Here is a 27,236-nt window from a genome sequence, read left to right on the forward strand (position 1 = left end):
AACCCCCAGAGCATATTCTTATATTTTGCCGTTTCTCTTAATCAACCAATCGATTGTATTTATTGAGTGCTTACTGTGGGCAGAGTGCAACACTGAGCACTTGGGAGAGCATGATATAACAGAGTTGGTAGACATGCTCCCTGCCTACAAGGAGCTTGCAGTCCAGAGTGGGAGACAAGCACTAATATAAATTAATGAATTATGGATATATACAAAAGTGCTGCAGGGCTGAGGGTGGGATGAATAAAAGGTGCAAATTATTATTAAAAGGTGCAAGGGAGTGAGAGAAGAGGAAATGAGGACATAGCCAGGGAAGCCCTCTTGGAGGAGATGTGGTTTTAATAAAGCTTTGAAGATAGGGAGAATGATTGTCAGACATGAACGGGGAGGAAATTCCAGACCAGAGGCAGGACATGGGCAAGGGGTCCGGTGGTGAGATAGATGAGATTGAGGTAGAGTGAGTAGGCTGCCAAAAGATGATGGAAGTGTGTGGGTTGGGTAACATCTGTAATATATTTTGTTTGTCTTCCTCACTAATAAAATCAGTGGTATTTAAGAACTTTCTACATGCCAGGCACTGTACTAAGCACTGAGTTTATCGTAAGAATGGAGGTTGGACACAGTTCTTGTCCACGTGGGGCTCACGGTCTTAATCCTCATTTTACAGATGAGGGAACAGGCACAGAGAAGTGATGTGTCTTCCAAAGTCACACAGCAGACACGTGGCAGAGCAGCCATTAGAACCCAGCTCCTGACTCCTGGGCCCAAACTCTATCCACTAGACTGTACAATACTGTATGCTCCTGATGGGCAGGATCATATTTACTAAGTCTACTGTACTCTTCTGGGCATTTAGCATAGTGCCTTCTACACAATAAGCATTCAATAAATAACGTTAATTGACTGATACATTTGCAAATACGGGAAAATGTCAGAATATCATTTTATAATAATTTTTGTGCCTTCACTCTGAGTACGTACCGGATAAAGGATTTTTATGGAATTAGGGATTGTTCTTCCCACAGCTCTTGCCTATCACGATGTAACGCAATGCAGGGTTGGATTAACTGCTACCGTGTTAATCCCTGTGTTAATCCAAGCATTTACTGTATTCTGCCTTGATTACTGTATCAGCCTCCTTGCTGACCTCCCAGCTTCCTGTCTCTCCCCACTCCAGTCCATAGGAGAAGCAGCGTGGCTCAGTGGAAAGAGCACGGGCTTTGGAGTCAGGGCTCATGAGTTCGAATCCCAGCTCTGCCACTTGTCGGCTGTGTGACTGTGGGCAAGTCACTTAACTTCTCCGTGCCTCAGTTCCCTCATCTGTAAAATGGGGATTAAGACTGTGAGCCCCACGTGGGACAACCTGATTCCCCTATGTCTACCCCAGCGCTTAGAACAGTGCTCGGCACATAGTAAGCGCTTAACAAATACCAACATTATTATTATTACCTCGCTCTGCTGCATGGATCATTTTTCTCCAAAAACATTCAGTCCAAGTTCCCCACTCCCCAAGAGCCTCCGGTGGTTGCCCATTGACCTCCACATCGAACAGAAACTCATTATTAGCTTAAAAACACTCTACCATCTTGTCCCCTCCTACCTCACCTCACTACTCCTACCATAACTCAGCCTGCACACGTCAGTCCTCCAATGCTAACCTTCTCACGGTACCTCAATCTCATCTATCTCACCGCCGACCACTCACCCACGTCCTGTCTATGGCCTGCAACACCCTTCCTCCTCATATCCGACTAACAATTACACTCCTCCTCTTCAAAGCTTTCTTGAAGGCGCATCTCCTCCAAGAGGCTTGCCTGACTAAGCCGTGTTTTCCCTTCTCCCACTCCCTTCTGTGTCGCCCTGACTTGCTCCCTTTACTCCACCCCCTTCCCAGCCCCCCGGTACTTACGCACACATCTGTAATTTATTTTAATGTCTGTCTCCCCCTCTGGACCCTACTTAAAGCTCACCTCCTCCAAGAGGCCTTCCCAGACTGAGCTCCCCTTTTCCCTCTGCTCCCTCTACCCCTTCCTCCACCTCTCTGCAGCTAAACCCTCTTCTCCCCCCTTTCCCTCTGCTCCTCCCCCTCTCCCGTCCCACTCCCTCAGCACTGTACTCGTCTGCTCAACTGTATATATCTTCATTACCCCATTTATTTTGTTAATGAGATGTACCTCATCCTGATTCTATTTATTTGCTATTGTTTTAATGAGATGTTCTTCCCCTCGATTCTATTTATTGCCATCGTTCTTATCTGTCTCCCCCGATTGGACTGTAAGCCCGTCAAAGGGCAGGGACTGTCTCTATCTGTTACCGATTTGTACAGTACAAGCGCTTAGTACAGTGCTCTGCACATAGTAAGTGCTCAATAAATACTATTGAATGAATGAATGTATCTGTTATAGTTTATAATACACTCTCCCAAGCACTTAGTATAGTGCTTTGCACGCAGAAGCACTCAATAAATATGACCGAGGGCTTAGAAAGAATGGTTTTGGGTGTGCGCACGACATGGCTTGAGGTGGGGGTACAACAGTAACTGTTTTCTATAAAGTGAGATTCTTCAGAAGCAGCGTGGTCTACTGGATAAAGCACGTGTCTGGGAGGCAGAGGACCTGGGTTCTACTTTTTTTTCTTTAATAGTCTTTGTTAAATGCTTACTATGTACCAAGAATGGTTCTTGGCATTGGGATACATACAAGCTAATTAAGTTGGACACAGTCCCTGTCCCACAGTGGGCTCACAATATTTTATAAATGAGGTAACTGAGGCCCAGAGAAGTTAAGTGACTTACCCAAGGTCACACAGCAGACACGTGGCAGTGTTGGTTTTAGAACCCAGGTCCTTCTGACTCCCAGGCCCGTGGTCTATCCACTAAGCCACGCTTCTCCTAATTCCAGCTCCTTCACTTGTCTGCTGTATGACCTTGGGCTAGTCACTTAACCTCTCTGTACCTCAGTTTCCACAACCATAAAATGGTAATTCAACACCCGGGCTACCTTCTATTTAGACTGTGGGACTGGGACTGTGTTTCATCTGATTACCGTGAATCTACTCCAGCACTTAGAACAGTGCTTGACACATAGTAAGCACTTCACAGAAACCATAATGGAAAAAAAAAAAGAAAAGAAATCTAACATTCCATCCCTTACTCTGTATTACTACAACTTGCTGTGGGGTATCTTCTCCCTGAAGAAATAAAAGAACTTTCACAACTGTATGTAAATATTTCTTAAAACTAATAGCAGCAAAGGGGAGGGAGGGATGGATGGATGGATGGAGAGGAAAGATCCAGGATACAGAAGAGCAACATAGAGAAGAGGGACAGGGAAAAAAATATCAAAGAAGAGTAAGTACTTTATACAGACGGCAATGCTTCTGGCCAGTTTCCTCCCATACAAGACCTTCTCTTTCAAAATGATTCTAAACAATTTAGTTAAGATTGTTTTGCGGGTGGGGAATTATCTGGCACTTTCTCGTTGTTGACAAGTTGAACAACGATATTTCAGAACCCCGCCCAGACATACCCTCCCGCTCCCAACAACATTCAGATTCCAATTCTCTTTTGCCCTAGTCTTCACAATTCCTCAGTTCGCCTCTTTACATCTGTGACCTTCTTCTTACAGTCAGCTCCTCGGTCAGAGCAGCTTGCTTTTAGTTTATTGATTGAAAACCGGCCAACGATCCCAGTGGCTACTTTAAAAACTTAAGCAGTAAAAGGGACATATGCGGACCGTCCTGGCCAAGAGGAAGGTCATCCTTAAATCGGCAACCAAATCAGGGGCCTCTAGAGACCAAAGATTGAATGATCTCAACGGGAATAAACACCCCCGCAAAAAGAAGCTATGACTTCTTGCAAATGTACAAATGGATTAACTACACAGATTCCCTTTTTTGGTCATTTGCACTTATTTACATTCCTACAGTTTTCTCCTACCCATTCATCTCTGGGAACTGAGTGCTGGGGGCCCATCCCTCGAGCTCTGGAAGAGTTTGGGTCGCTGGTAGGTCCCATGTCCGTGTCCCACATGGGGCTCTCCCAGTCAATTCCCATTTTACAGATGAGGTGACTGAGAGCCAGAGAAGTGAAGCGACTTGCCCTAGGTCACACAGCAGACAAGTGGCGGAGCGCAGATGAGAACCCAAGGACCTTCTGATTCCCCGGCCCGTACTCTGTCCGCTAGGCCACGCTGCTTCTCGGTGATGAGGTGAGGTCAAACCTTCGACACGAGATTGGTAGCAGGCCAGGCTCTGATGCTTATTCCCACCGTTTCCCGCTCCCTGTCCCTCATTTAGCCGATTTCTACAATTCCCAGCAGACTCACCAAGGGTGAGTGACCACACGTGTTCGGCAGTTGATCCCCAGAAATGAGGCCCAGGGCTGCTGACCAGAAATGAGCCAGGGAGGTCAGCACCAGGAAGAATGCCTAAAGTGGTTTTAAGGATTTCAATCTTCCTATGTCGGGTGCCAATCTCCCAGGCTGCCTTTCAGATTGTGAGCCCTCTGAGAGGGCCAGAAACGGACTCATTTATCCCTTACTGTATTCCTCCAGCAGACAGCTGGTGCTCAATAAATAACACTGAATGAAACAAATTGGTGTTAAAATAGAAAGTCTTTTTTACATTTAGCAGTTTAACAGGTTTCTGTTAAAAAAAAATTCAATACTAAAACACTCGACATAATGCTTTGGTCCCAGGATTCAAGTTCATCTATTATTCCTGGAGGAAAACCACCTCAGAGGGACAACCTTAGTTAAATCTGTCTATAAGATATTAGTTACTAGAGTTAGATGGAATGAGATGAGATCATTTTTCTCCCTTACGTTTTCCTCTTCCTGAATTCACTTTTCTTTTTGTGTTCTGACTACTGCTCTCTTTCTTGGGTCCTATACTTCTCTGATTCTTACTTATTCTCCCTTTTGTTCTCGATGTGGGTACTTATTAATTATATGTCTAGGTATTCCTTTGAGTGTTTCCACCTTAAGGCAACGTGAGCCTGCTTAAACGGAATCCCTGCAGGTATGTCCTCTGGAGGAAATTTGATTTCCAAAGAGCTTTGCAAAAGGGGAGAGCTGGAAGGACAAGGGAGTTCCAGGCAGATAGGAAGCCCTGAGCAAGAAGTCAGAGGTGGGAAGATAATAACAATAATAATAATAATTGTGGTATTTGTTAAGTGCTTACTGTGTGCCAGGCACTATACTATGTGCTGGGGTGGGTACAAGCAAATCAGGTGGGACACAATCCCTGTCCCTCATGGGGCTCACAGTCTCAATCCCCATTTTACGGATGAGGAAACTGAGGCTCAGAGCATTAAAGTGACTTGCCCAAGGTCATCCAGTAGACAGTGGTACAGCCAGGAAGAAAAACTGTGGGCATGTCATCCCCCTCCTGAAAAACCTCCAGTGGTTGCCTATCAACCTTCACATGAAGCAAAAACTCACTCTTGGCTTCAGAGCTCTCCATCCCCTGGGCCCCTCCTACCTAATAATGTTGGTATTTGTTAAGCGCTTACTATGTGCCGAGCACTGTTCTAAGCGCTGGGGTAGACATAGGGGAATCAGGTTGTCCCACGTGGGGCTCACAGGCTACCTCACCTCCCTTCTCTCCTTCTACAGCCCAACCTGTACATTCCGCTCCTCTGTTGCCGCTAACCTCTTCACTGGGCCTCCTTCTCTCCTGTCCCATGGTCAACCCCTGGCCCATGTCCTACCTCTGGCCTAGAATGCCCTCTCACCTCACATCTGCCAAACTAGCTCTCTTCCCCCCTTCAAAGCCCTACTGAGAGCTCACCTCTTTCAGGAGGCCTTCCCAGACTGAGCCTCCCTTTTCCTCTGCTCCTCCTCCCCTCCCCATTCCCCCTACTCCCTCCCTCTGCTCTACCCCTTCCCCGCCCCATAGCACTTGTACATATTTGTACATATTTATTATTCTATTTATTTTATTGATGTGTAAACATCTTCGGTGCCTCAGTTACCTCATCTGTAAAATGGGCATTAAGACTGTGAGCCCCACGTGGGACAACCTGATCACCCTGTATCCCCCCCAGCGCTTAGAACAGTGCTTTGCACATAGTAAGCACTTAACAAATGCTATTATTATTATCTATAATTCTATTTATCTATTTTGATGCTATGGATGCCTGTCTACTTGTTTTATTTTGTTGTCTGTCTATACCTTCTAGACTGTGAGCCCATTGTTGGGTAGGGCTCTGTTGCTGAACTGTACTTTCTAAGTGCTTAGTACAGTGCTTTGCACATAGTAAGCGCTCAATATATACGAATGAATGAATGAGTGAATGAATGAACCCAGGTTCTTCTGAATTCTAGGCCCTTGCTCTATCTACAAGGCCAAGCTATGAGAGGAGTTTGGCTAGAGAGGAATGGAACATGCTCTTTGGAATGTAGGGTTCTGTTATAGTGCATTCTTCCAAGCGCTTAGTAATAATAATAATAATGATGTTGGTATTTGTTAAGCGCTTACTATGTGCAAAGCACTGTTCTAAGCACTGGGGTAGATACAGGGTAATCAGGTTGTCCCACGTGAGGCGCACAGTCTTAATCCCCATTTTACAGATGAGGTAACTGAGGCAACGAGAAGTTAAGTGACTTACCCAGAGTCACACAGCTGCCAAGTGGCAGAGTCAGGATTCAAACCCATGACCTCTCAAGCCTGGGCTCTTTCCACTGAGCTATGCTGCTTCTCTAGAGTGGCATGCACACAGTAAGTGCTCAGTAAATAAGACTGACTGACAGATACAGGGAGAAGAGCAAGCTCATTATGGGTAGGAACATGTCTGCTAATTCTGTTGTATTGTACTCTCCCAAGGGCTTAGTATACAGTGCTCTGTATGTAGTAAGTGCTCAATACATATCATGGATCGATACGTAGCGGGGAGAGGGAGCTAAACTGACTGCCTCAAAACCAGTAATGGGCAATCACTGGAGAATTTGGAGGAATGGAGAGATGTGTGCGGGATGATGTTTTAGAAAAATGATCCAGACAGCAGAATGAAATATGGATCTGAGAGGGGAGAGAGGAGGCAAGTGAAGAGGTTGATGCAGAAATCAAGTTGGGATAGGCTTGTGAGAATCTGGATGGAGAGAAGGAGTGAATTCTGGAAATGTGGTAGAAGGAGAGCTGGCGGGTTATGGTGACCGAAACAGAATGGAGACTGAAGGAGAAGGAAGAGTCAAAGATAAGGATAAGGCTAAGGGCTTGAGACATGGGGAGCACAGGGGAATGGGGGTGGGGGGTGGGTGGCTGGTCAACTGTGATGGGAAAGTTAGGAGAAGGAGAGGATTTGGGAGGGAAGCCGTTAGGGAATCAGGGGAATGTATGGCCAGAATGTGATGTGGCATCTGAAGAGATGGCTGTACGCGTGCCTGCAGCATCAGATGCAGGGTGAGGATGACAATCTGCCCGTCTGCCAGCCGGAGCCATAGAACATCCCTCCCTGACCTCCGCCCACAAGATCCCAGCTGTCTCCCAGATAACTGAGGGCAATTTGGGGAGGGGAAGGGGGAACGGGACAGAGGCCTTTGGGGGTGGGGGGAGGAAAAACTGGCGGAGGAGGTTGCTTACAGATCCTCTCGTGCCCTAAGGGAGAGGACACATATGGAAGGCACATTTGTGATGCTGACGTCTTCTCCCTCAGGGCACGGCAGAAACTGCAGGCCAGGGAGCCAGTGACCAGGGGGCATATGTATATAGGTAAAGGGGATGGCTCAATTTGGAATTTCTTATCAGCAGAATGTAACAATAAACCATGGCAATGCACCCACAGAAAAACAAACCAGACTTTGGATGGAAGCTGTTGCGTAAATATGGGGTGAGGTATTTGAAACCAGATCGGAAGCAATGGCTTGAAAATATATGACTGTTCCACTAGACATGACGTAAAAAACTCTGTCCAGATCGAATGTTTAGCCACCATCGCTTGCGGGCTACCCTGGAGACCCTGACCTCGTCCTTCCTGCCTCCCCTCCCCCCCTCCCTGGGGCTTCTGATGATGATGATGATGGTATCTGTTATGTGCTTATTATGTATCAAGCACTGTTTTAAGTCCTGGGGTAGATATAGCTAATCAGGTTGGACACAGTCCCTGGCCTACATGCGGCTCACAGTCTTTAAACTGCCATTTTACAGATGAGGTAACTGAAGTCCAGGGAAATTAAATATAGAAGCAGCAGGGCAGAGTGGATAAAGCACAGGCCTGGGAGTCAGGGCATGAGTTCTAATCCTGGCTCTGCCTCATATCTGCTGCGTGACCTTGGGCAAGTCACTTCACTTATCTGGGCCTCAGTCACCTCATCTGTAACAGTGCCTGGAACATAGTAAGCATTTAACATATGCCACAATTATTATTATCATTGTTCAGTGACTTGTCCAAGGTCACCCAGCAGACAGTGGCAGTGTTGGGATTCGGACCCAGATCCTTCTGACTCCCAGGCCCATGTTCTATCCACTAGGCCATATTGCTTCTACCAGACCAAACCCTGGCTCTGCTCCCCTTCCCTCTGCAGCCTGCCCCTCTTTCCCAAGGGATTAAAGCTACCCTACCACACTTCTCTCCTCCCCTTCAGCTCTCCTACTGTCTGCAGGCTCCTACACCTCAGCGTTCCTCCTGCCTTCCCAACTTCCCTGTGGGCTCTCCCAGCCCTCCCCCTTGTTCTGACTCCGACCCTTTCCAGAGCTCATCCCTCTCTCAGGCAACCTTCACCCGGGGTCACCTCTGAGCCAGAGTGCTTGGGGTGACTCAGATGGAGACACAACTTCTACTTGTGAGATCTATTTTTATCTCTCTAGATGAAGACACTTCCTTTTTTGAGAACCAATATTTTCAAGTGAAGTGAACTCCACTAGTTTTAAAGTTCCAGAGTACTTCTGGGAAGAGTGGCCTAAATCCCGGAAAAATCAGAGAGAACGAGAATCGGGAAGCTACTGAATTATACATTCATCTCCGATAAGATTCATCACGTGGGCTATTCCTTTAGAGGCCCGGAAGTCGGGAGAACGTACCTGCTGCTCCAGACTCTTGGCTATAACTAATGGACGAAGAACGGATCGTTCGCAGACGTAAGCTCTGAGCTCTCTCCTGGCGGGCGGCGTCACAGGTCTGGTTGGGGTGCCAGATCTGTTTGCAGTGGTAGCAGAACTCGGTTCCACAGCCTTCACGTCCACATGTAAGTTTGGGACAGCTGGCACAGCCAAATGCTATCACAGCGTACCTTAAAGAATCGAGGTAGAAAGAGGTTAATTCAATGTGAATATTGACACCTGAGAAATTTGTTCACTGCACTTAAAGCTACCTCAGAAAGATGCAACACTTCCAATATATATGTGTCTGTGTGTGTATATAAATATATATATATATATGTGTATATATATATATACACACACACACATATATGTCAGTCAATTGTTTTTATTGAGTGCTTACTGTGGTGCAGAGCCCTGTACTAAGCACTTGGGAGAGTACGATATAACAGTAACCACATTCCTTGCCCACAACGAGCATAAGCTAGTTGAGGAGATACATATTGAGAGAGAGAGAGAGAGAGAGAGAGAGAGAAAAGCAGTGTGGCTCAGTGGAAAGAGCCCGGGCTCGGGAGTCAGAGGTCATGGATTCTAATTCCGGATCCGCCACTTGTCAGCTGTGTGACTTTGGGCAAGACACTTCACTTCTCTGTGCCTCAGTTCCCTCATCTGTAAAATGGGGATGAAGACTATGAGTCCCACTTGGGACAATCTGATCACCTTGTATTGGCCCCAGCGCTTAGAACAGTGCTTTGTACATAGTAAGCACTTAAATACCATTATTTTTATTATTACATATTCATAAAACTCCTAGCAGTTTTCCCCAAAGGTTTCACTCTCCTCCATACACACTCTCCAAACAGCTATCACAGCCAACTCTATATTTGTGGAATGTTTCCTGATATATACATATATCAGGAAACAGTATATATATTCCTTGCCCATTCAAATGAAAGGCTAGATCCTCTTGCTTTAAAATTTTAAAAAAATCTGGCAGTGGCAAGCCAGATGGACAACGGTGACAAAACGATGAAACTGGACAACCTGAAATTTTGTCCCTGCCAAGATCCCAGGGGAAGCTACAGCCTTATATAATGGCTCTTGCTGCTGCCTGGGGCCCTCCCAGCTTCATCCCCACCATCAAATGGTGCCATCGAGGAAGGGGGCACAGGAGTATAACACCAGGTAGTCCTGGGACTGCTGGGGCAGGTGATTCCCAGAAGTGGCAGGGACCATCAGTAGGGGCAGGAGTTTGGGACTTGGCTTGGTCCTGGCATTGGTGTCTCAGCCAACACGGGACTGAAAGTTTAGGAGCCACCCAATCACCCCCCTCTGATATGGGTGTCAAAGATTTCACTTTTCAGAATTAAACTCTGAAACTTTTTTAATGGTATTTCCTAAGTACCTCGTCTCCCAGTCCTTTCTGCATAGCCCTGACTTGATCCCCTTTGCTCTCCCCATCATCTCAGCCCCACAGCACTTACGTATATAGCCGAATTTTACTTATTTGTATTGATGTCTGTCTCACGGCTCTAGACTGTGACTTTGTTGTGGGCAGGGAATGTCATTATTTATTGTTGTATTGTACTTTCCCAAGCGCTTAGTACAGTGCTCTGCACACAGTAAGTGCTTAATAAATACAATTTAAATGAATGAGTGAATGAAAGTTAAGTACTGACTAAGTGGCAGCTTCTGTTCTAAGCGCTGGGGTAGATACAAGCTAATCAGGCTGGACACAGTCCCTGTCCTACATGGGGCTCACAGTCTTAATCCCCATTTTACAGATGAGGGAACTGAGGCCCAGAGAAGTGAAGTGTCACGTCCAAGGTCCCATAGTAGACACGTGCGGAGCTGGAATTAAAATTCAGGTCATTCCGATTCCTAGGCCCAAGCTCTAACCACTTGGACACGCTCCTTTGCTGTTTCACCTGAAACCAAATGTTGACGCTTCAAAAAGGTTTACAAAATGAAAACGTGGAATAAGATTACATCTGTCTTTCAGATTCAATGTAAACTCTGGGTGATGAAAGACAGAAGAGAGTAGAGCAGATTCTCAGGAATTCCATGAGTAGTAAAGCCTAACAAAAAAACCACTGTAAATTATTAAAGAGTCCTGTTTAAAGAGCTGCTCTGTGAAAGCCTGCTCTTTAAAAATGGTCTTACAAATTATAGCCCATGTATTTGACCATTTTTAAAGCTTGCGATATATAGAAAGAGCACAGTCCTTCATCAAAGACAACACCGCTGACTCTGAAATTCATAGAAACGGGGAAGCAGCGTGGCCTAGTGGATAGAGTCCGGGCCTGGGAGTCAGCAGGACTTGGATTCTAAACCCGGATCTGCCACTTGTCTGCTGAGTGACCTTGGGCAAGTTGCATCTCTGTGACCCAGTTACCTCATCTGTAAACTGGGATTTAAGATGGTGAGCCCCACGTGGGACTGGGATGATGTCCGACCTGATCAGCTTGTATCTACCCCGGCATTTAGAACAGTGCCTGACACTTAAATGTCATTTAAAAATATTCACCGAGTGAATATTTATATATTATACATAATATACATATAATATATATATTTATTCACATTAAATAAACCAAAAGGCTGCTCTCTTGCTGTGTGATGTTTCAAGCTTGCAGCAGTTAGCCCTGTTTTCTTTTTTGCTTCCTCGTCACTTGTTTCTGATGAACATTTTGCTCAAAAATAGCCACTTCTGCTGCTGGTCTATCTCCAGCAAATGATGCCTAGTTTTCAGCTGGGATGCAACACTGCCTGATAAATCAATCATATTTATTGAGCGCTTATTGTGCTGAGAGCACTTGTACTGAGCTCCTGGGAGAGCACAACACAAAAATATAACATACATATTCCCTGCCCACAATGAGCTTACAGTCTAAAGGGGAGGCAGACATTAATATAAACAAAGTACGGATATGTACGTAAGTGCTGTGGGACTGGAGGGGTGTATAAAGGGAGCAAGTCAGGGTGATGCAGAAGAGAGTGGGAGAAGAAAAAACGAGCTTAGTCAGGAAAGGCCTCTTGGAGGAGAAGAGCCTTCAGGAGAGCTTTGAAGGTGGGGAGAGTCATTGTTGGATTGGAGGAGGGAGTTCCAGACCAGAGGCTGGACGTGGGTGAGAGGTCGGTGATAAGATAGACAAGAACGAGGTACCGTAAGTAGGTTGGCATTAGAGGAGACAAGTGTGCGGGCTGGGTGGCAGTAGAAGAGTAGCGAGGTGAGGTAGGAGGGGGCAAGGTGATTGACTGCTTTAAAGCTGATGGTAAGGAGTTTTCATTTGATGTGGAGGTGGTTGGTTAACCTTGGAGGTTCTTGGGGAGTGGGTAAACATGGATTGAATGGTCCTGTAGAAAAATGATTGGGGCAGCATAGTGAAGTAAGAGAAGCAGCATGGCTCAGTGAAAAGAGCACGGGCTTGGGAGTCAGAGGTCATGGGTTCGAATCCCGGCTCTGCCACTTGTCAGCTGTGTGACTGTGGGCAAGTCACTTAACTTCTCTGGGCCTCAGTTACCTCATCTGGAAAATGGGGGTTAAGACTGTGAGCCTCACATGGGACAACCTAATTACCCTGTATCTACCCCAGCGCTTAGAACAGTGCTCAGCACATAGTAAGCGCTTAACAAATACCAACATTATTATTATGGACTGGCATGGGGAGAGACGGGGGAAGAGGGGTCAGCAAGGCGGCTGATGCAGCACTCCGGGTGGGATAGGATAAATGCTTGGATTAACATGGTAACAATTTGGATAGAGAGGAACGGGTGGATTTTAGTGATGCTGTGAAGGTTGAACCGATTGAATTTAGTGAGAGATGGAATATTTGGGCTGAATGAGAGAGAGGAGTCAAGGAAAATGCCACGGTTACAGGCTTATGAGACAGGAGAGACGGTGGTTTTCTCTACAGTGATGGAAAAGTCGAGGGGAGGACAGGGTCTGGTTGGAAAGATAAGGAGTTCTGCTTTGGACATGATAAGTTTGAGGTGATGGCAGGACATCCAAATAGAGATGTCTTGAAGGCAAAAGGAAATGTGAGATTTCAAAGAGGGAGAGGGATCGGAACTTGGGATGTAGATTTGGGAGTCATCCACACATAGATGGTAGGTGAAGCCATGGGAGCAGATGAGGTCTCCAAAGGAGTGGGTGTAGTTGGAGAATAGAAGGGGACACAGAACTGAACCTTGAGGGATATCCACAGTTTGGAGGTGGGAGGCAGAAGAGGAGCCTGCAGAAGAGACTGAGAATGTGTGGCCAGAGAGATAGGAGAAGAACCAGGGGAGGACAATGTCAGTGGAGCCGAGGTTGGATAATGTTTCCTGTAGCTTTATCCACTAGGCCGTGCTGCTTCCCTAGCTCTGATGCTAGGAGACTAACTACTGTACAGAGCTTCACTGTTCATGACCTTGTCTCACCATTTGATATTGAGTATGGCCAGGAAATGACCCAGATGGAACGTTTCAGGGGAGTCCGTACTTTGTTGCTCTGATCGTCTTCCTAAAATGTCTCTCTGCAGACATTTCCCTACCCTCCAGAAGTCTCCACTCATTACTTATTCTCCGCATCGAGAAGAAACTCGTGACCATTGGCTTTAAAGTGATAGAGCACTTACCTATTGTTCGATGGTATTATCAATCACTTACTGTGTTCAGAGCATTGCAATAAGTGCTTGGAAAAGTACAATACAATAGAGTTGGTAGATACAGTCTCTGTCCTCCAGCGCTTAGAACAGTGCTTTGCACATAGTAAACGCTTAACAAATGCCATCATAAAAAAAAAGGAGCTTACAGTGTAGTTACAAAACTACACCCCGCAACTTCCCAACTACAGTAGATTCTCCAAAATAACTACACCCCCCCACCCCAACAGTCACTCTCTGAAATTCCCAAGCTCACCTCATTGTGCCTTGCTTGACTTTCCTCCAAACCCTGGCTCATGTCCTTCCTCCTGCCTCGAACTCGTCTCCTTCAAAATCTGCCCGACCTCAGCTCTCCCTATCTTCACAACCCTTGCGAAATTCCACCTCATCCAGTAGGCTTTCCCTGATTAATTTTTCTTCTCTCGGGGTCAAATCCTCCCAATTATCAGAGCACCATCTCAGCACTTTTAATAATAAAGAGTAATTATGGTACTTAAGTACTTACTATGTGCCCAGCACTGTTCTAAGAGCTGAGGTAGATACAAATTAATCAGGTTGGACACAGTCCCTGTCCCAGATTGGGCTCACACTCTTAATCTCCTTTTCTTTTTTTACAGATGAGGTAACTGAGGCACAGTGTCCGCAAGACTTTTGGACATATCAAAGTGTATTTTCTGCTATGTAAGCATGTCTTCATTTTTAAATCATGTTGTGTCTATAATAACAGTTGCAATAAGAGTGGTATTTGTCAAGTGCTTACTATGTTCCAAGCTTTGTACTAAGTCTTAGAGCAAGAGGCAAAAGTCCCTGTCCCTCTTGAGGATCACAGTTTAAATAGGAGAACAGGTATTTAATCTCCTTTAAAGATAAGGAAACTGAGGCACAGAGAAATTAAATGAGTTGCCCAAGATCTCACATCAGGGAAACAGCAAGGCTGAGATTAGAATTTAATTCTTCTGACAGCCAGATCCAAGCTATTTCCACTAGGCCGTGATGCTTTTCTATCCCTGTTGTTGGATTCTAAGTTCCCTGATGGGGAGAGATCCTGTCTTCTTCCTCAATTGTGATTTCATTCATTTAATTATGCTATTTCTTAAGTCCTTACTATGTGCCAGCACTGTAATAAACACTGGAGAAGATGCAAGATAAATAGGTCGGACAAAGTCCCTGTCCCACATGAAGCTCATAAGTAGGACTCTCCAATGCTTTGTACAGTGCTCTGCGCACAGTAGATACTCCATAAATATAGTGCAATGTTTGGTTATGGTTGCTGCCTGATTTCTTTAGTCCTAGAGCCTTTTTTTTTTCCCCGGGGAGTGGGCACAAAACAGCACCTCTTCCTGTTAAGCTAATAATCACACTTTAAAAATAAGTTTTCTAGTTTTATTGCATTGGCAATATTTTGCCCAACAACTGTTTCAAAGACAGTTTTAAAAATCTCAAGTTCAAATTGCTTTGGAACTCCCCTTATATAATTACACTCAACCACACCCTACTTAAAGAGTTCATTCACTCTATTTTGGAAATAGAAACTCTATTTTGAGTAATGTCGCCTCACAGAAAGACTCTGTGTTTTGCCAGGTGACAGAGAAAAGGTGGAAGAGAAAGGATCGGTCACTTAGAGTGACTGTCAGGTCCATTCGGCAAACCCTCAAGATATAGTACTTGTGGCCCTGGGGACACCGTCATGTACACCAGATTTACCCTCATGCACTCGCCTTGCCCCTGCCCCCCCCATGCCTACACACATGTCCCCCATGCCCAACACACACATGTTCATGAAGACTGAAAACCAGTAGCAATGCTTACTGGTATTCCTGGTGCAAAGTGGACCAGAAGAGAACAGTTGCAGCATAGGGACTTGTAGTGGGAGTAATACTGTGGCCTAGTGGGAAGACCACAGGCCTGGGAGCCAGAAGACCTGGGTTCTAATCCCAGCTGTGCTACTTGACTGCTGTGTGACCCCGAGCAAGTCACTTCACTCCTCTGTGCCTCAGTCGCCTCATCTGTAAAATGGAGATTCAACACCTGTTCCCCCTCCTACGAGATTGTGAGCGCTGTGTGGGTCAGGGACTGTGTCTGACCTGATTATCCTGTATCTTCCCCAGCACTTAGAACAGTGCTTGACACACAGTAAGCGCTTGAGGAATACTACAATTACTGAGGAAGAGGAGGAAGGAGAGGAAGGTCGTCACTCTCCCCTCGGGGATATTTCCATCACAGTCTTGCAACAGCTGAGGCCCTGTAGCTGAGGGGAAACTGATGTTAACTGGGCACCGCCCCCAGCTGTCAAACCTCCCCGCCCCCAAATCCCCCAAGGCCACCTCCAAGCCACTCAAATAATAGGCCTCGTATTTGTTAAGTGCTTACTATGTGGAAATTGGGTTGGATACCATCCCTGTCCCACAAGGGGCTCACAGTCTTAATCCCCATTTTACAGATGAGGTAACTGGAACATAGAGAAGTGAAGTGACTTGCCCAAGGCCACACAGCGGACAAGTGGCAGAGCCGGAATTAGAACCACTGGGAGGCGGCTGACTCGAGACAGCCACCCTTCCAATTTATATATAGTTGGATGAAGTGCAAAATGCCACACCCTTTGACTTGTTAGTACAAGTAGTGACTGATCTTCAAATAGTTGAATATTGGTTTCATTTACTTATATTTATCTTCTAAGGTGTGATTTTTTGAGGGATGGGGATGGGTAGTGGAGGTTGGGGGAATGGCCAGTTGATACATTTTTATAGAAGATCAATTTAAATATAAAGGATTCTAGGACCAACCCAGCTACCCAGGGAGTTACCAAATTGGAAGGGGAATGCTTGGCCTTTAAGTGTCCTGCTGCACTGGTCTAGACAAGGCAGCTGGGTCCTGTCCAGGATCCAGCCCGCACACTTAGCTCCTCCAGTGCTAACTTTCTCACTGGGTCTCTATCTCGCCTGTCTTGCCGCCTACCCCTAGTCCACATCCTGCCTCTGGCCTGGAACGCCCTCCCTCCTCTAATCCGCTAGACAATGACTCTTCCCCGCTTCAAAGCCTTACTGAAGGCAGATCTCTTCAAAGAGGCCTTCCCAGACTAAACCCCACTTTTCCTCATCTCCCACTCCCTTCTGCATCGCCTTGACCTGCTCCCTTTGCTCTTCCCTCCTCCCAGCCCCAAAGCACTTATGCACACATCTGTCATTTTATTTATCCCTTTGCTCTTCCGCCCTCCCAACTCCACAGCACTTATATACACATCTCTCATTTTATTTGTGTTGATGTCTGTCTCCCCACCTCTAGACTGTGAGCTCGTTGTGGGCAGGGAATGTCACTGTTTATTGTTGTATTGTACTTTCCCAAGAGCTTAGCACAGTGCTCTGCACACAATCAGTGCTAAATAAGTACGACTGAATGAATGAATGAATGAATGACCAGGGTGGGTTAGCTCACGGCTCCCAGGTTGGGTTGAACCTCCACAAATGGCAAGTACAGCGGGTATTGTCCCTGCGGCAAAGAACCCAGTGATGATATGATGATGATGTGATGATGATTATAATACTAAAATATTCATTCCATCATATTTATTGAGCGCTCACTGTGTGCAGACCACTGTACTAAGCACGTGGTACTTGGTAATAAACAGTGACATTCCTTGTCCATAATGAGCTTACAGTCTAGAGGAAAGGGTTGATGTTGGGGATTGAACCCAGAGCCTCATACAGGTGAAGCATATGGTCTACCACTGAGCTACTCTCCCCGTCGTCTGTGTCTTTTGCAGATAGTCGTATTTACTGAGTGCTTACTGTGTGCAGAGCACTGTATTAAGTGCATGGGAGGGTACAATGTAATAAACAGACACATTCCCTGCCCACAGCGGGCTTACAGTATAGAGGAATTGTCCATCCCGCTGCCACAGAAGGTCCAGTCAGTCCTTATTTATTGAGTGCTTACTATGTGCGGAACACTGTACTAAATACTTTGGAGAATACAACAGATTTCATGGATACGTCCCCTGCCCATAATGAGCTTACTGTCTGAAATAGAGTCGGTGAACAGAATACCAGTTTTCAAAGGGCTTACAATCTAGAGAAGCAGAGCAGCCTAGTGGAAAGAGAAAGGGTGTGGGAATCTTCAGGACCTGGGTTCTACTCCTGGCTCCACCACTTACAAGCTTCGTGACCTTGGGCCATCACTCAGTCAGTGGTAGTTACTGAGGGCTCCTTGTGTTAAGAGTACTGTACTAGGTGCTTGGGAGAATATAATACATCAGAGATGGCCGTCACACTTACAAGGAGCTTACAGTCTCCAGGAGAAGCTTCAAGTAATTTACTATGTGTGCCTCAGTTTTCTCATCTGTAAAATGGGGATTCAAAACCCAGTGTCCCTCTTAGACTGTAAGGCCCATGTCCAAACTGATTAACTTGCATCTACCCCAGTGCTTAGCATCATGCTCTTGGCATATATGTTCCTCCCTCTCTAGACTGTAAGCTCTCTGTGGGCAGGGGATGTGTCTTTTGTGGTGCTGTACTTTCCCAAGCACTTAGTACAGTGCTCTGCATACAGTAAGCGCTCAATAAATACAACTGAATGAATGAATATGTGTTTAACAATTGCTACAATTATTATTACTGGAGGGGATAAATGAGGAATAGTTTCAATAAGGGGATTCCACTTCTCTGGATGTTAAGAGTAAACTACAGGAAGACTACCGGTGTTCATCAAGAAGGAAAAAATATGAGCCAAAGATGAAGACCTACAGAAACGGAGAACAACATTCATTCATTCAATCATATCTATTGATCGCTTACTGTGTGCACAGCCCTGTACTAAGCGCTTGGAATGTACAATTTGGCAACAGATAGAGACAATCCCAGCCCCACAACGGGCTCACAATCTAAAAGGGGGAGACAGACAATAAAACAAAACAGCAGCAACTCACTTTATCGAGAAAATGGGTCACAGGCACAGGGAGGTGAAGATTATGATTCTATTTTATCAAGGACAATACAATATTTTAAATCACCTGACAGGACATGCTGTCATACATAACTTTTCAAAGCTAAAACCAACACCTCAATAGAATAGAATTTTTTTTAAAGTTTCTCTTTTCAGCATATTGGGCTGGGGGAGGAAGGGAGCAGGTGTTCCCTTGGCAACCCCATGGGATTAAGTTCCTGAGAGGCCTTTCGGTTGGCAAGGTGAGAGGCTTATAGAATAAGGACGCTGAAGGCGTGTCTGGCTTCCATCACACTGGGTGAAATTCCAACAAAAAAAGCTTTCTAAGTAACACTGAAACATTAGTTCATTAGCACGACAGGGGAAATCAGATGGTAGCTGACTGAGGTAACTGAACTTTAAACAGTTTCCATGAACTGCTGATTCAGGGCCAGAGAAGCAGGTTGGCATCCCTGACCCGAGATGATCTGTGAGAATAAAACTGGCATTATCCATGGCCACAGAAAAGCATGGCCACCCAAAACTGTACACCACGAGCCAAAATGGCACATAGAAAATTGGGTCTGGATACACAGCCTGAGCCTTCCCGTCCCGCCCCCTCATTCCCCTGGAGGGACAGGGACCACGTCTAATTTCCACCTCTATATTTATTCCCACTGCTTAGTTCGGTGCTTTGCACACAGTAAGCACTTAATAAATGTGATTACTTCCACTATTACTCCAAAACCACGATCGGAAGAACTGGGGAATCTGTTCCTTCAACAAACTTACGACAGGCAGGGCATGTGAAACGATCTGTTAAACCATTTTCTAAATTTGGTCTAAAATATCTTTTCCAGTCAAATTCACATTATTCAGAGAAAAAGCGGCATTCAGATCCTCATGACAGCTTAAAGTCAAGCGCCTGAAGAGCGGAGACACTCTGTGAAATCTCGGCAGTCTTGCCACAAGAGATCCAAGCGACAAACCTCAATGTGAATAGCAAATGGGCCCTTCCTCATCCTCTCAATCGACCAATTAATCCTATTTATTGAGCAGCAGAGAAGCAGCATGGCACAGTGGATAGACCATGGGCCTGAGTCAGAAGGTTGTGAGTTCTAACCCCGGCTCTACCACTTGTTTGCTGTGTGACTTTGGGCAAATCACTTCACTTCTCTGTGCCTCAGTTACCTCATCTGTAAAATGGGGATTGAGACTGTGACCTCATGTGGGACTGGGACTATGTTCAACCCGATTTGCTTGTATCCACCCCAGCGCTTAGTACGGTGCCTGGCACATAGTAAGCACTTAACAAATACCATCAGTATTATTATTATTGAGCGCTTACTCTCCCGAGCAAGCCTGAGGATTAGTCCTATTGCAAGGCCATGTCCTGAACATCATGTGGAACAGGGACGGTGTGCAATAGCATAACCACATATCTACCCTACTGCTTCACACATTTTACTACTGCTGATTCATTGGAAATAATTCAAATTAAAAAAAATATAAACTATTTTCAAAAACGCAAAAATGCATTCTCACTATTTTTTGGCTTCCCATGCGCATTCAAAAGAGTTCCCAAAACTCTGCAACAACACTTGGATCAAAATAAGAAGCATGTGTAGTCATGAGCGGAATGTCGAAGCTGAACAGAACCAATGTCATGCTGATCCGGGTTTTTTCCCATCACATGTCTACCAACTCTGTTACACTGTACTTTCCCAAGCGTTTAGTACAGTGCTCTGCAAACAGTAAAGCACTCAATAAATACCAGTGATTGTTCACTGAAGGGAAGTGATCCACACTCCTTACCATTGGCTTTAAAACACTCAATCACCTCGCCCCCTCCTACTGCACCTCGCTCCTCTTCCATTACAACTCAGCCCACACACTTCGCTCCTCTAATGCCAACCTTCTCACTGTACCTCCATCTCATCTATCTCACCACCAACTTCTCTTTCATATCCTCCCTCTGGCCTGGAATACCTTCCCTCTTCATATTTGACAATTACTCTCCCACTTCTAAGCCTTATTGAAGGCACATCTCCTCCAAGAAACCTTCCCTGACTAAACCATCTTTTCCTTTTCTTTCACTCCCTTCTGCCACACCCTGACCTGCTCCTTTTATTCATCCCCCCTTCCAGCCCCACAGCACTTACGTATCTGGAATTGTATTTCTTTATATTAATTTCTGTCTACCCCTCTAGACTGTAAGCTCATTGTGAGCAGGGAATGTGTCTGTTACATATTTTCGTTACCCTATTTATTTTGTTAATGAATTGTACATCGCCTTGATTCTATTTAGTTGCCATTGTTTTTACGAGATGTTCTTCCCCTTGATGCTGTTTAGTGCCATTGTTCTTGTCTGTCCGTCTCCCCCGATTAGACTGTAAGCCCGTCAAACGGCAGGGACTGTCTCTATCTGTTGCCGACTTGTTCATCCCAAGCGCTTAGTACGGTGCTCTGCACATAGTAAGCGCTCAATAAATACTATTGAATGAATGAATGAATGTTACATTATATTGTTCTCTCCCAAACTCTTAGTACAGTGCTCTGCACACAGTAAGCACTCAAAAATATGGCTATGGCAGCACTGCTGGGCAGTACAAATGACTTCATTCCCATCACAGGTATGGAGGGGATCCCAAGGAGATAGCAATTATACTACAATGATCACCTCAACGTGGCATCTCCTATTAAAGATAAGCCCCCCTGAAACATAGGAAATGAGCCCACATGTGAAAGCAGGGTATTGCTTCAACTTTGAAAAACACTACTATTGCAGTCAGAGTCCTAAAAACTCTGCAGAGATCTAAAAGCATGAAGTACAGATCTACAAGCAAGAAGTACACTTGAGACTTGGGTAGCCCAAATCATTTTTTCAACATATGGAAGACTAAAGAAAAGCCAAAGGATTTCAAAATGTCTCCATAATGAACATTTTCAAGAAAAAAAAGTAAATGTTGATGGAGGAAACTATAGGAAATCTCATGCTCTCTCTCTCTCTCTTTTTTGGTATTCATTACGCATTCACCATTTGCCAGGCACTGTACTAAATGCTAGGGTAGATACAAGCTAATCAGGTTGGACACAGTCCATGTCCCACATGGGCCTCACAGTCTTAATACTCATTTTACAGATGAGGGAACGGAGGCACAGAGAAGTGAAGTGATTTGCCCAAAGTCACACTGCAGACAAGGGGCAGAGCCGACATTAGAACCCAGGTCCCTCTTACTCTCAGGCTGTCTCGGCTCTCCACTGCTAGTAAGTCCCTAATTGGAAGCTTTTGGGGCAGGCCTTGAAGAATGTTGTTAACCATGGACTTCCTGAAATTTAGTGGTGTTTTAGACCAAAATGCAACACAGGAGACGACTCGCATACAAGACAGCTGCTGGAGAAGTTAAGGGGGGGGGGAGGAGCGTGGTTGAAGGACGGGGCTGGCTACACCCAAAGTCTACCAAAGCCACTACCAAAATCAACAACAGAAAATACCAAGTAAATGCTGGTACCTTGGGGAATCCATCAAAATCCTTAAGAATAACTACACCTTGACAATACAGTTGGACAAGGCAGAGTTACAGATTACCTGCTAACCCTTGGGGGGAAGGCAGGGATGAGAAATTGACCTAACCCAGTTCTATTTATTTTAGGCTTTTCTGGTTGAAGATGCAACAGGGTCTGAACACACTAACTGAATAAACCAACAGACAAATGAGAAGAGGTATAGACAAGTTCCCATGCATGAGAGATGAATATGGGTCTGCACGACCTTGGATGCTGGGAGTTGATTGGGGAAGGCTTGGTGGAGATGAAATTTTAGGATGGTTTGGACTATGGAGAGAATTTTGGGATGTTGAATCTGGGGAGGGAGTTCCAAGCCAGAGGATCAGTGTGTAAACAAAAGGATGGAGCGGGGTTGGGGGGAGAAGAGTTGAGACCGTAAGCTCGTGTGGGCAGGGGATGTGTCTGTTTATTGTTAAATTGTACCCTCCCAAATGCTTAGTACAGTGCTCTGCACACAATGCATGCTCAATAAATACGACTGAATGAAAGATGCTGCTGGAAAGTTAATTTGGGAGGAAAAAAAAGAGAAAGTTGGAGAGTAGAGGGTGAAGAGAAAGCAAAGGGGTGGCGTGAGTGGGTGGAGAGGCTTGAAGCTGATTTTGAGGAAGTGGTGCTGTGACAGCGGGTTAGACAGCATCAATTCTGCCCGTTGTAGTGTGCGTTTTCATTACACGTTAGAATACAGTTGGAAATTACGGAACAGTCTTCAAACAACTTGCAACTATCCGGATAGAACAAGGTACAAGATCAGAAGAAGTGGCTGCACACGTGCATGGCAGTGGTCAATCAATCGTTTTTTAAGTGTAATACTGTGTGAACCTCATCCCAAATTTCCATAAAATGGTGTTCCCTCCAGAAATATAGGAGAATTGAGTTTACTGGGCTACAAATGTTCAATTGTACATGGGTTTTGGGGAGTTACTCTGAACAAAGTATCTTCACTGCTTCAATATTAAAACTGTAAAAATTTCCTTGAGTTTTTTCGTTTGTTTTTTTTTACAGCAATACATGCGATGCTGGGATCTGGCCCGGCATTACTGACATTAAAAAATTTAAATCTCAGATGCATTCAAAAGTATTTTTCTATGGTACTTTTAAACTGCCCTGGCAAACATTTCACTATAAAATGTGGAAAAATCGGTGCATTAAAGGACTAGAGACATTCTAGTTTTCAAAATTAGAAAAAAACAGAACTCTGCTTGTGCTGTTCTGCTCACTCCGAATCCCTAGCATGGCAATCAGATGTCCTTTCAGAGGTCAAATCCAGTGCACATTGGATGTTCAACATAGGCAATGATCCATCTTTAAAAAAAGTCTGGCAGCGTGGCTTAGTGGAAAGAGCATGGGCTTGGTAGTCAGAGGTTGTGGGTTTGTCTGCTGTGTGACTTTGGGTAAGTCACTTAACTTTTCTGTGCCTCAGTTGTCTTTTCTACAAAAGATAGATACCAGATTATCAGGTTGTCCTACATGGGGATTAAGACTGTGAGCCCCATGTAGGACAACCTGATAATCTGGTATCTATCCCAGTGCTTAGAACAGTGCTTGGCACATAGTAAGCACTTAAATACCATCATTATTATAACATCTATTTTTATTCTTTATATCTAATTTTATTACATTTGAATATATATTATATACAGAGAGATTCTGATGCCTTAAAGTGTATCGAACAGTGTGCTGACCACAGGCGTTCAATAAATTAAAGTGGAAAAAACATAATTCTGATTAGTTTGGATATAAAGCACCCACATTACTTCATTAATTGAATAATTAATTAATTGAATTGAATTCAGAGTTTTGAATTTGTAGCCAATTTGGCTAGGCTTTTCTAACAATGTAAAAATACGGAAATATTTCACTTCCCTGTAACTGAAAATGGTTTTAATGAACACAGTGGAGTAAATTCTATGACAATGCAACCACATGACATTAACATGTCCTCTATAGTCTAGTCCCCTAGACTAAGCTTGCTGGTAGCAGGGAATATGTCTGTTATACTGTAATTTCCCAGGCGCTTAGTACAATATTCTGCACATACTAAGCGCTCAATAAATAGGATTGAGTGAATGAACAGTACCAAAACAATTGTACTTCTTCCTTACCTTACCAGACTGTTCTAAAACAAGTTAACCCCACTTCTATGGTGGCATTTATGAAATTTAATACTGCAAGAATAGAAATGTGATTTATTCTCCTAATAATAATGGATTCCTACAACTCGGTGACTATTATCTGTGACCTTTCCTGTCAGGTCACGATTGTAGGTACTTCCCCAATTTTTCCCTCTTTCACTGACACCCTAAAACCCCCTTTTTCTCCCCTGGTGAAGCGTGGTTTGAGGGGGTCTCAAGTAAGGCAATGAAGGGAGATAAACACCTGTACCATCACCGAATCTCCTCTCCTCTCAAGCACAGATGCCCAAAGAGACATTTTATTCTTTCTTTAAATTCACATTTGTTTGTGGTGGGTCTTATTTGGGAGAAGTCTCTCCACGCTTTGAAGAGACAGATCCACCCAGGAAAGGAGTGGCTGAACTGAAGTCACAAAGGGGAAAGGCATAGACAGGGCTTCCTCTAGACTGCTCTTTGTGGGCAGAATCTACAAACTCTGTTACATTGTATTCTTCCCCCTCCCACCCCCAAGTGCTTAGTACAGTGCTCTGCACAAAGTAAGCACTCAATAAATATCATTAATTGATTGGTTTTTTTCTGAACTTTGTCCAAGGTTCTGTTCTCCCTGTGTGTCTTAAACTGTGTGTCATGGACTGTGTCCAACTGTGTCCAACCTGATTATCTTGTATTTACCATAGCACTTGGTACAGTGTTTGACACATAGGAAGTGTTTAACAGCTACCATGATTCTAATTATTTTGCCTCCTCTTCAAATACTGCTTGAGAGGGAAGGGGAGAAAAGAGGAAGCATTTGGAAGTGAAGTGGCCTCAGTCACAAAGTGATGTGTTAAATGACTAGATGGTAATTTTGAGATAAGTTTATTTTTAATGCCATGTTTTTTCTTGTTTTCAGAAAAATACAGAAATGTAAAGAAACAGGAGGCAGTATGGCCCTGTGGAAACAGCACAGACCTGGGGCTCAGAGGACCTGGGTTCTAATCCTGGGCTCTGCCACTTGTCTGTTGCATGACTCTGGACAAGTCACAAATTCTGAGCCTCAGTTACCTCAGCGGTAAAATGGGGATTAATTCATACTCCCTCCTACTTGGAATGTGAGTCCCATGTAGGACAGGGACGGTGTCCAGCCTGATTTACTCCAGTATTTAGTAAGCACCTGACAAGTACCATTAGAAAAAAAATACATTATTTAGCAGCTGAAGATAACCTGGTAAACATCAACCTTTTTTGAGCCTTTTAACATACAGGAGCATTGGAATAAAATGTTTCCCTTCTCTTGGTCCCCAGCATTCTTTCTTTCATGCTCCTGGTTACGATTAATCAGTCAATCGATCAAGTACTTGGTAGAGTACAATACAAGCAGACACCATCTCTGGCCACGAGGAGCTTACAATCTAGCCAAGGAGACAGATAAAAGGAATCACAAATAGGGTCAAGTGTCTTTCTTCAGCCTCTTCCCAATCCAGTTTATACTTCACCCTACTGCTCGGATCACTCTTCTACAAAGGTGATCACCTTTCCACAGATAGGGCGAAATGCCCCTAGAGTATACAAAACAATATGTACAAAAGTGTAACTGGATGTAGTGACTGCAAAGGTCTTCAGGGGGTAGAGATATACTGAATAGGGGAGAAGAAAAGCAGGAGGCGGCTTTCCAAAGAACTTTGGCAATGGGGTTTTGTGATCCGGCAGATTTGAAAGGGGAGGGAGTTCAAGAATTGAGTTTTTCAGAGTTGGGGTATGAAAGGGTGAAGGTTGAGGTTCCCGTGATGGGGAAGATTGCCCAGTTTCCAGGGGGCCCACCTCCCCAAGAGAAAGGTTGTAAAGTGAACTGTTTGCAAAGTCCTAGGGGCACCTCTGGTTAATGTTGAAAGAGACCTGCAGGTGCTAACTTGAAATTGATGCTATGATGTAGGTGGAACTGACCACTTAAGAGCTAACCCGTGGCCTCACCGTGGTGACTGCAAATCAGTAGTGGCAAGATTATTCCAAGCATATATAATATATGAGTTATAGCAGTGTAGCTTAGTGGATACAACATAGGCCTGAGAGTCAAAAGAACGAGCTCTGACACTTGTCTGCTGTGTGACCTTGGGCATGCCTATTCACTGTACCTCAGTTCCCTCATCTGTAAAATGGGGATTAAGAACGTGAGCCCCTTGTGGGACAGGGACTGTGTCCAACCAGTTTAATTTGTGTTTACCCCAGGGTTTAGTACTCATAGAGAGCTCTTAAATACCATTCCAAAAAAAAAAAGTGCACACTATCCCTGTGTGCATGGGAAGGGAAGTGACTAACATCATTCTGCCTTCTGGGTGGTGCTCATGAGAATTGTGGGGGCAATAAAATGTGAGGAATGAAAGTCTCTATTGCAGTCGGATAAGTGGGGGATGGAAACTAACCAGCAGATCGGCTCCAGGCTGGTACAAAAGACTTCTGGCATCGGCCGGGAATGGGGAGCAGGGACGGGAGTCACTTGGGGTTCTGGTTAGCAAAGGGCATTAGCCAGGAGTCACAAATGGGGGAATAAAGGATGAAGCGTGGTGAAGACAGAGTTGGGGGGCACTGGGGGTGAAGAGAGAGAATAGGTAAGTGGGAGAGAGCTGATGGAGTGCCTAAAAGCCAATAACCAGAAGTTTGTAGTGGTAATAATAATTGTGGCACTTGTTAAGCACTTACTATGTGCCAGGCACTGTACTAAGTGCTGGGGTGGATACAAGCAGAACGGATTAGACCCAATCCCTGTCCTATACAGGCCTCGCAATCTCAATCCCCATTTTACAGATGAAGTAAATGAGGCCCAGCTAAGTGAAGTGACTTGCTCAAGTTGACACAACAGACAAGTGGCGGAGCCAGGATTAGAACCCCTGACCTTCTGATTCACAGGCCTGTGCTCTATCCACTAAGCTATGCTGCTTCTAGTAATAGAACTAGCAGTTGT

General features: G+C 44.9%; 1 protein-coding gene across 2 annotated transcripts in view; it reads right to left on the minus strand.

Moving 5' to 3' along the window:
• Positions 1 to 27,236, minus strand: part of RNF19A (ring finger protein 19A, RBR E3 ubiquitin protein ligase) — a 96,871-nt gene that overhangs the window by 17,660 nt on the left and 51,975 nt on the right. For both annotated transcript variants that reach the window (XM_029062887.2, XM_029062888.2), the window contains one exon: positions 9,019 to 9,227. In XM_029062887.2, the coding sequence (XP_028918720.1) occupies positions 9,019 to 9,227 (209 nt within the window). The remainder of the gene's footprint in view (positions 1 to 9,018; positions 9,228 to 27,236) is intronic.

Source organism: Ornithorhynchus anatinus, chromosome 4 (assembly GCF_004115215.2).
Source record: "Ornithorhynchus anatinus isolate Pmale09 chromosome 4, mOrnAna1.pri.v4, whole genome shotgun sequence".
NCBI lineage: Eukaryota > Metazoa > Chordata > Mammalia > Monotremata > Ornithorhynchidae > Ornithorhynchus > Ornithorhynchus anatinus.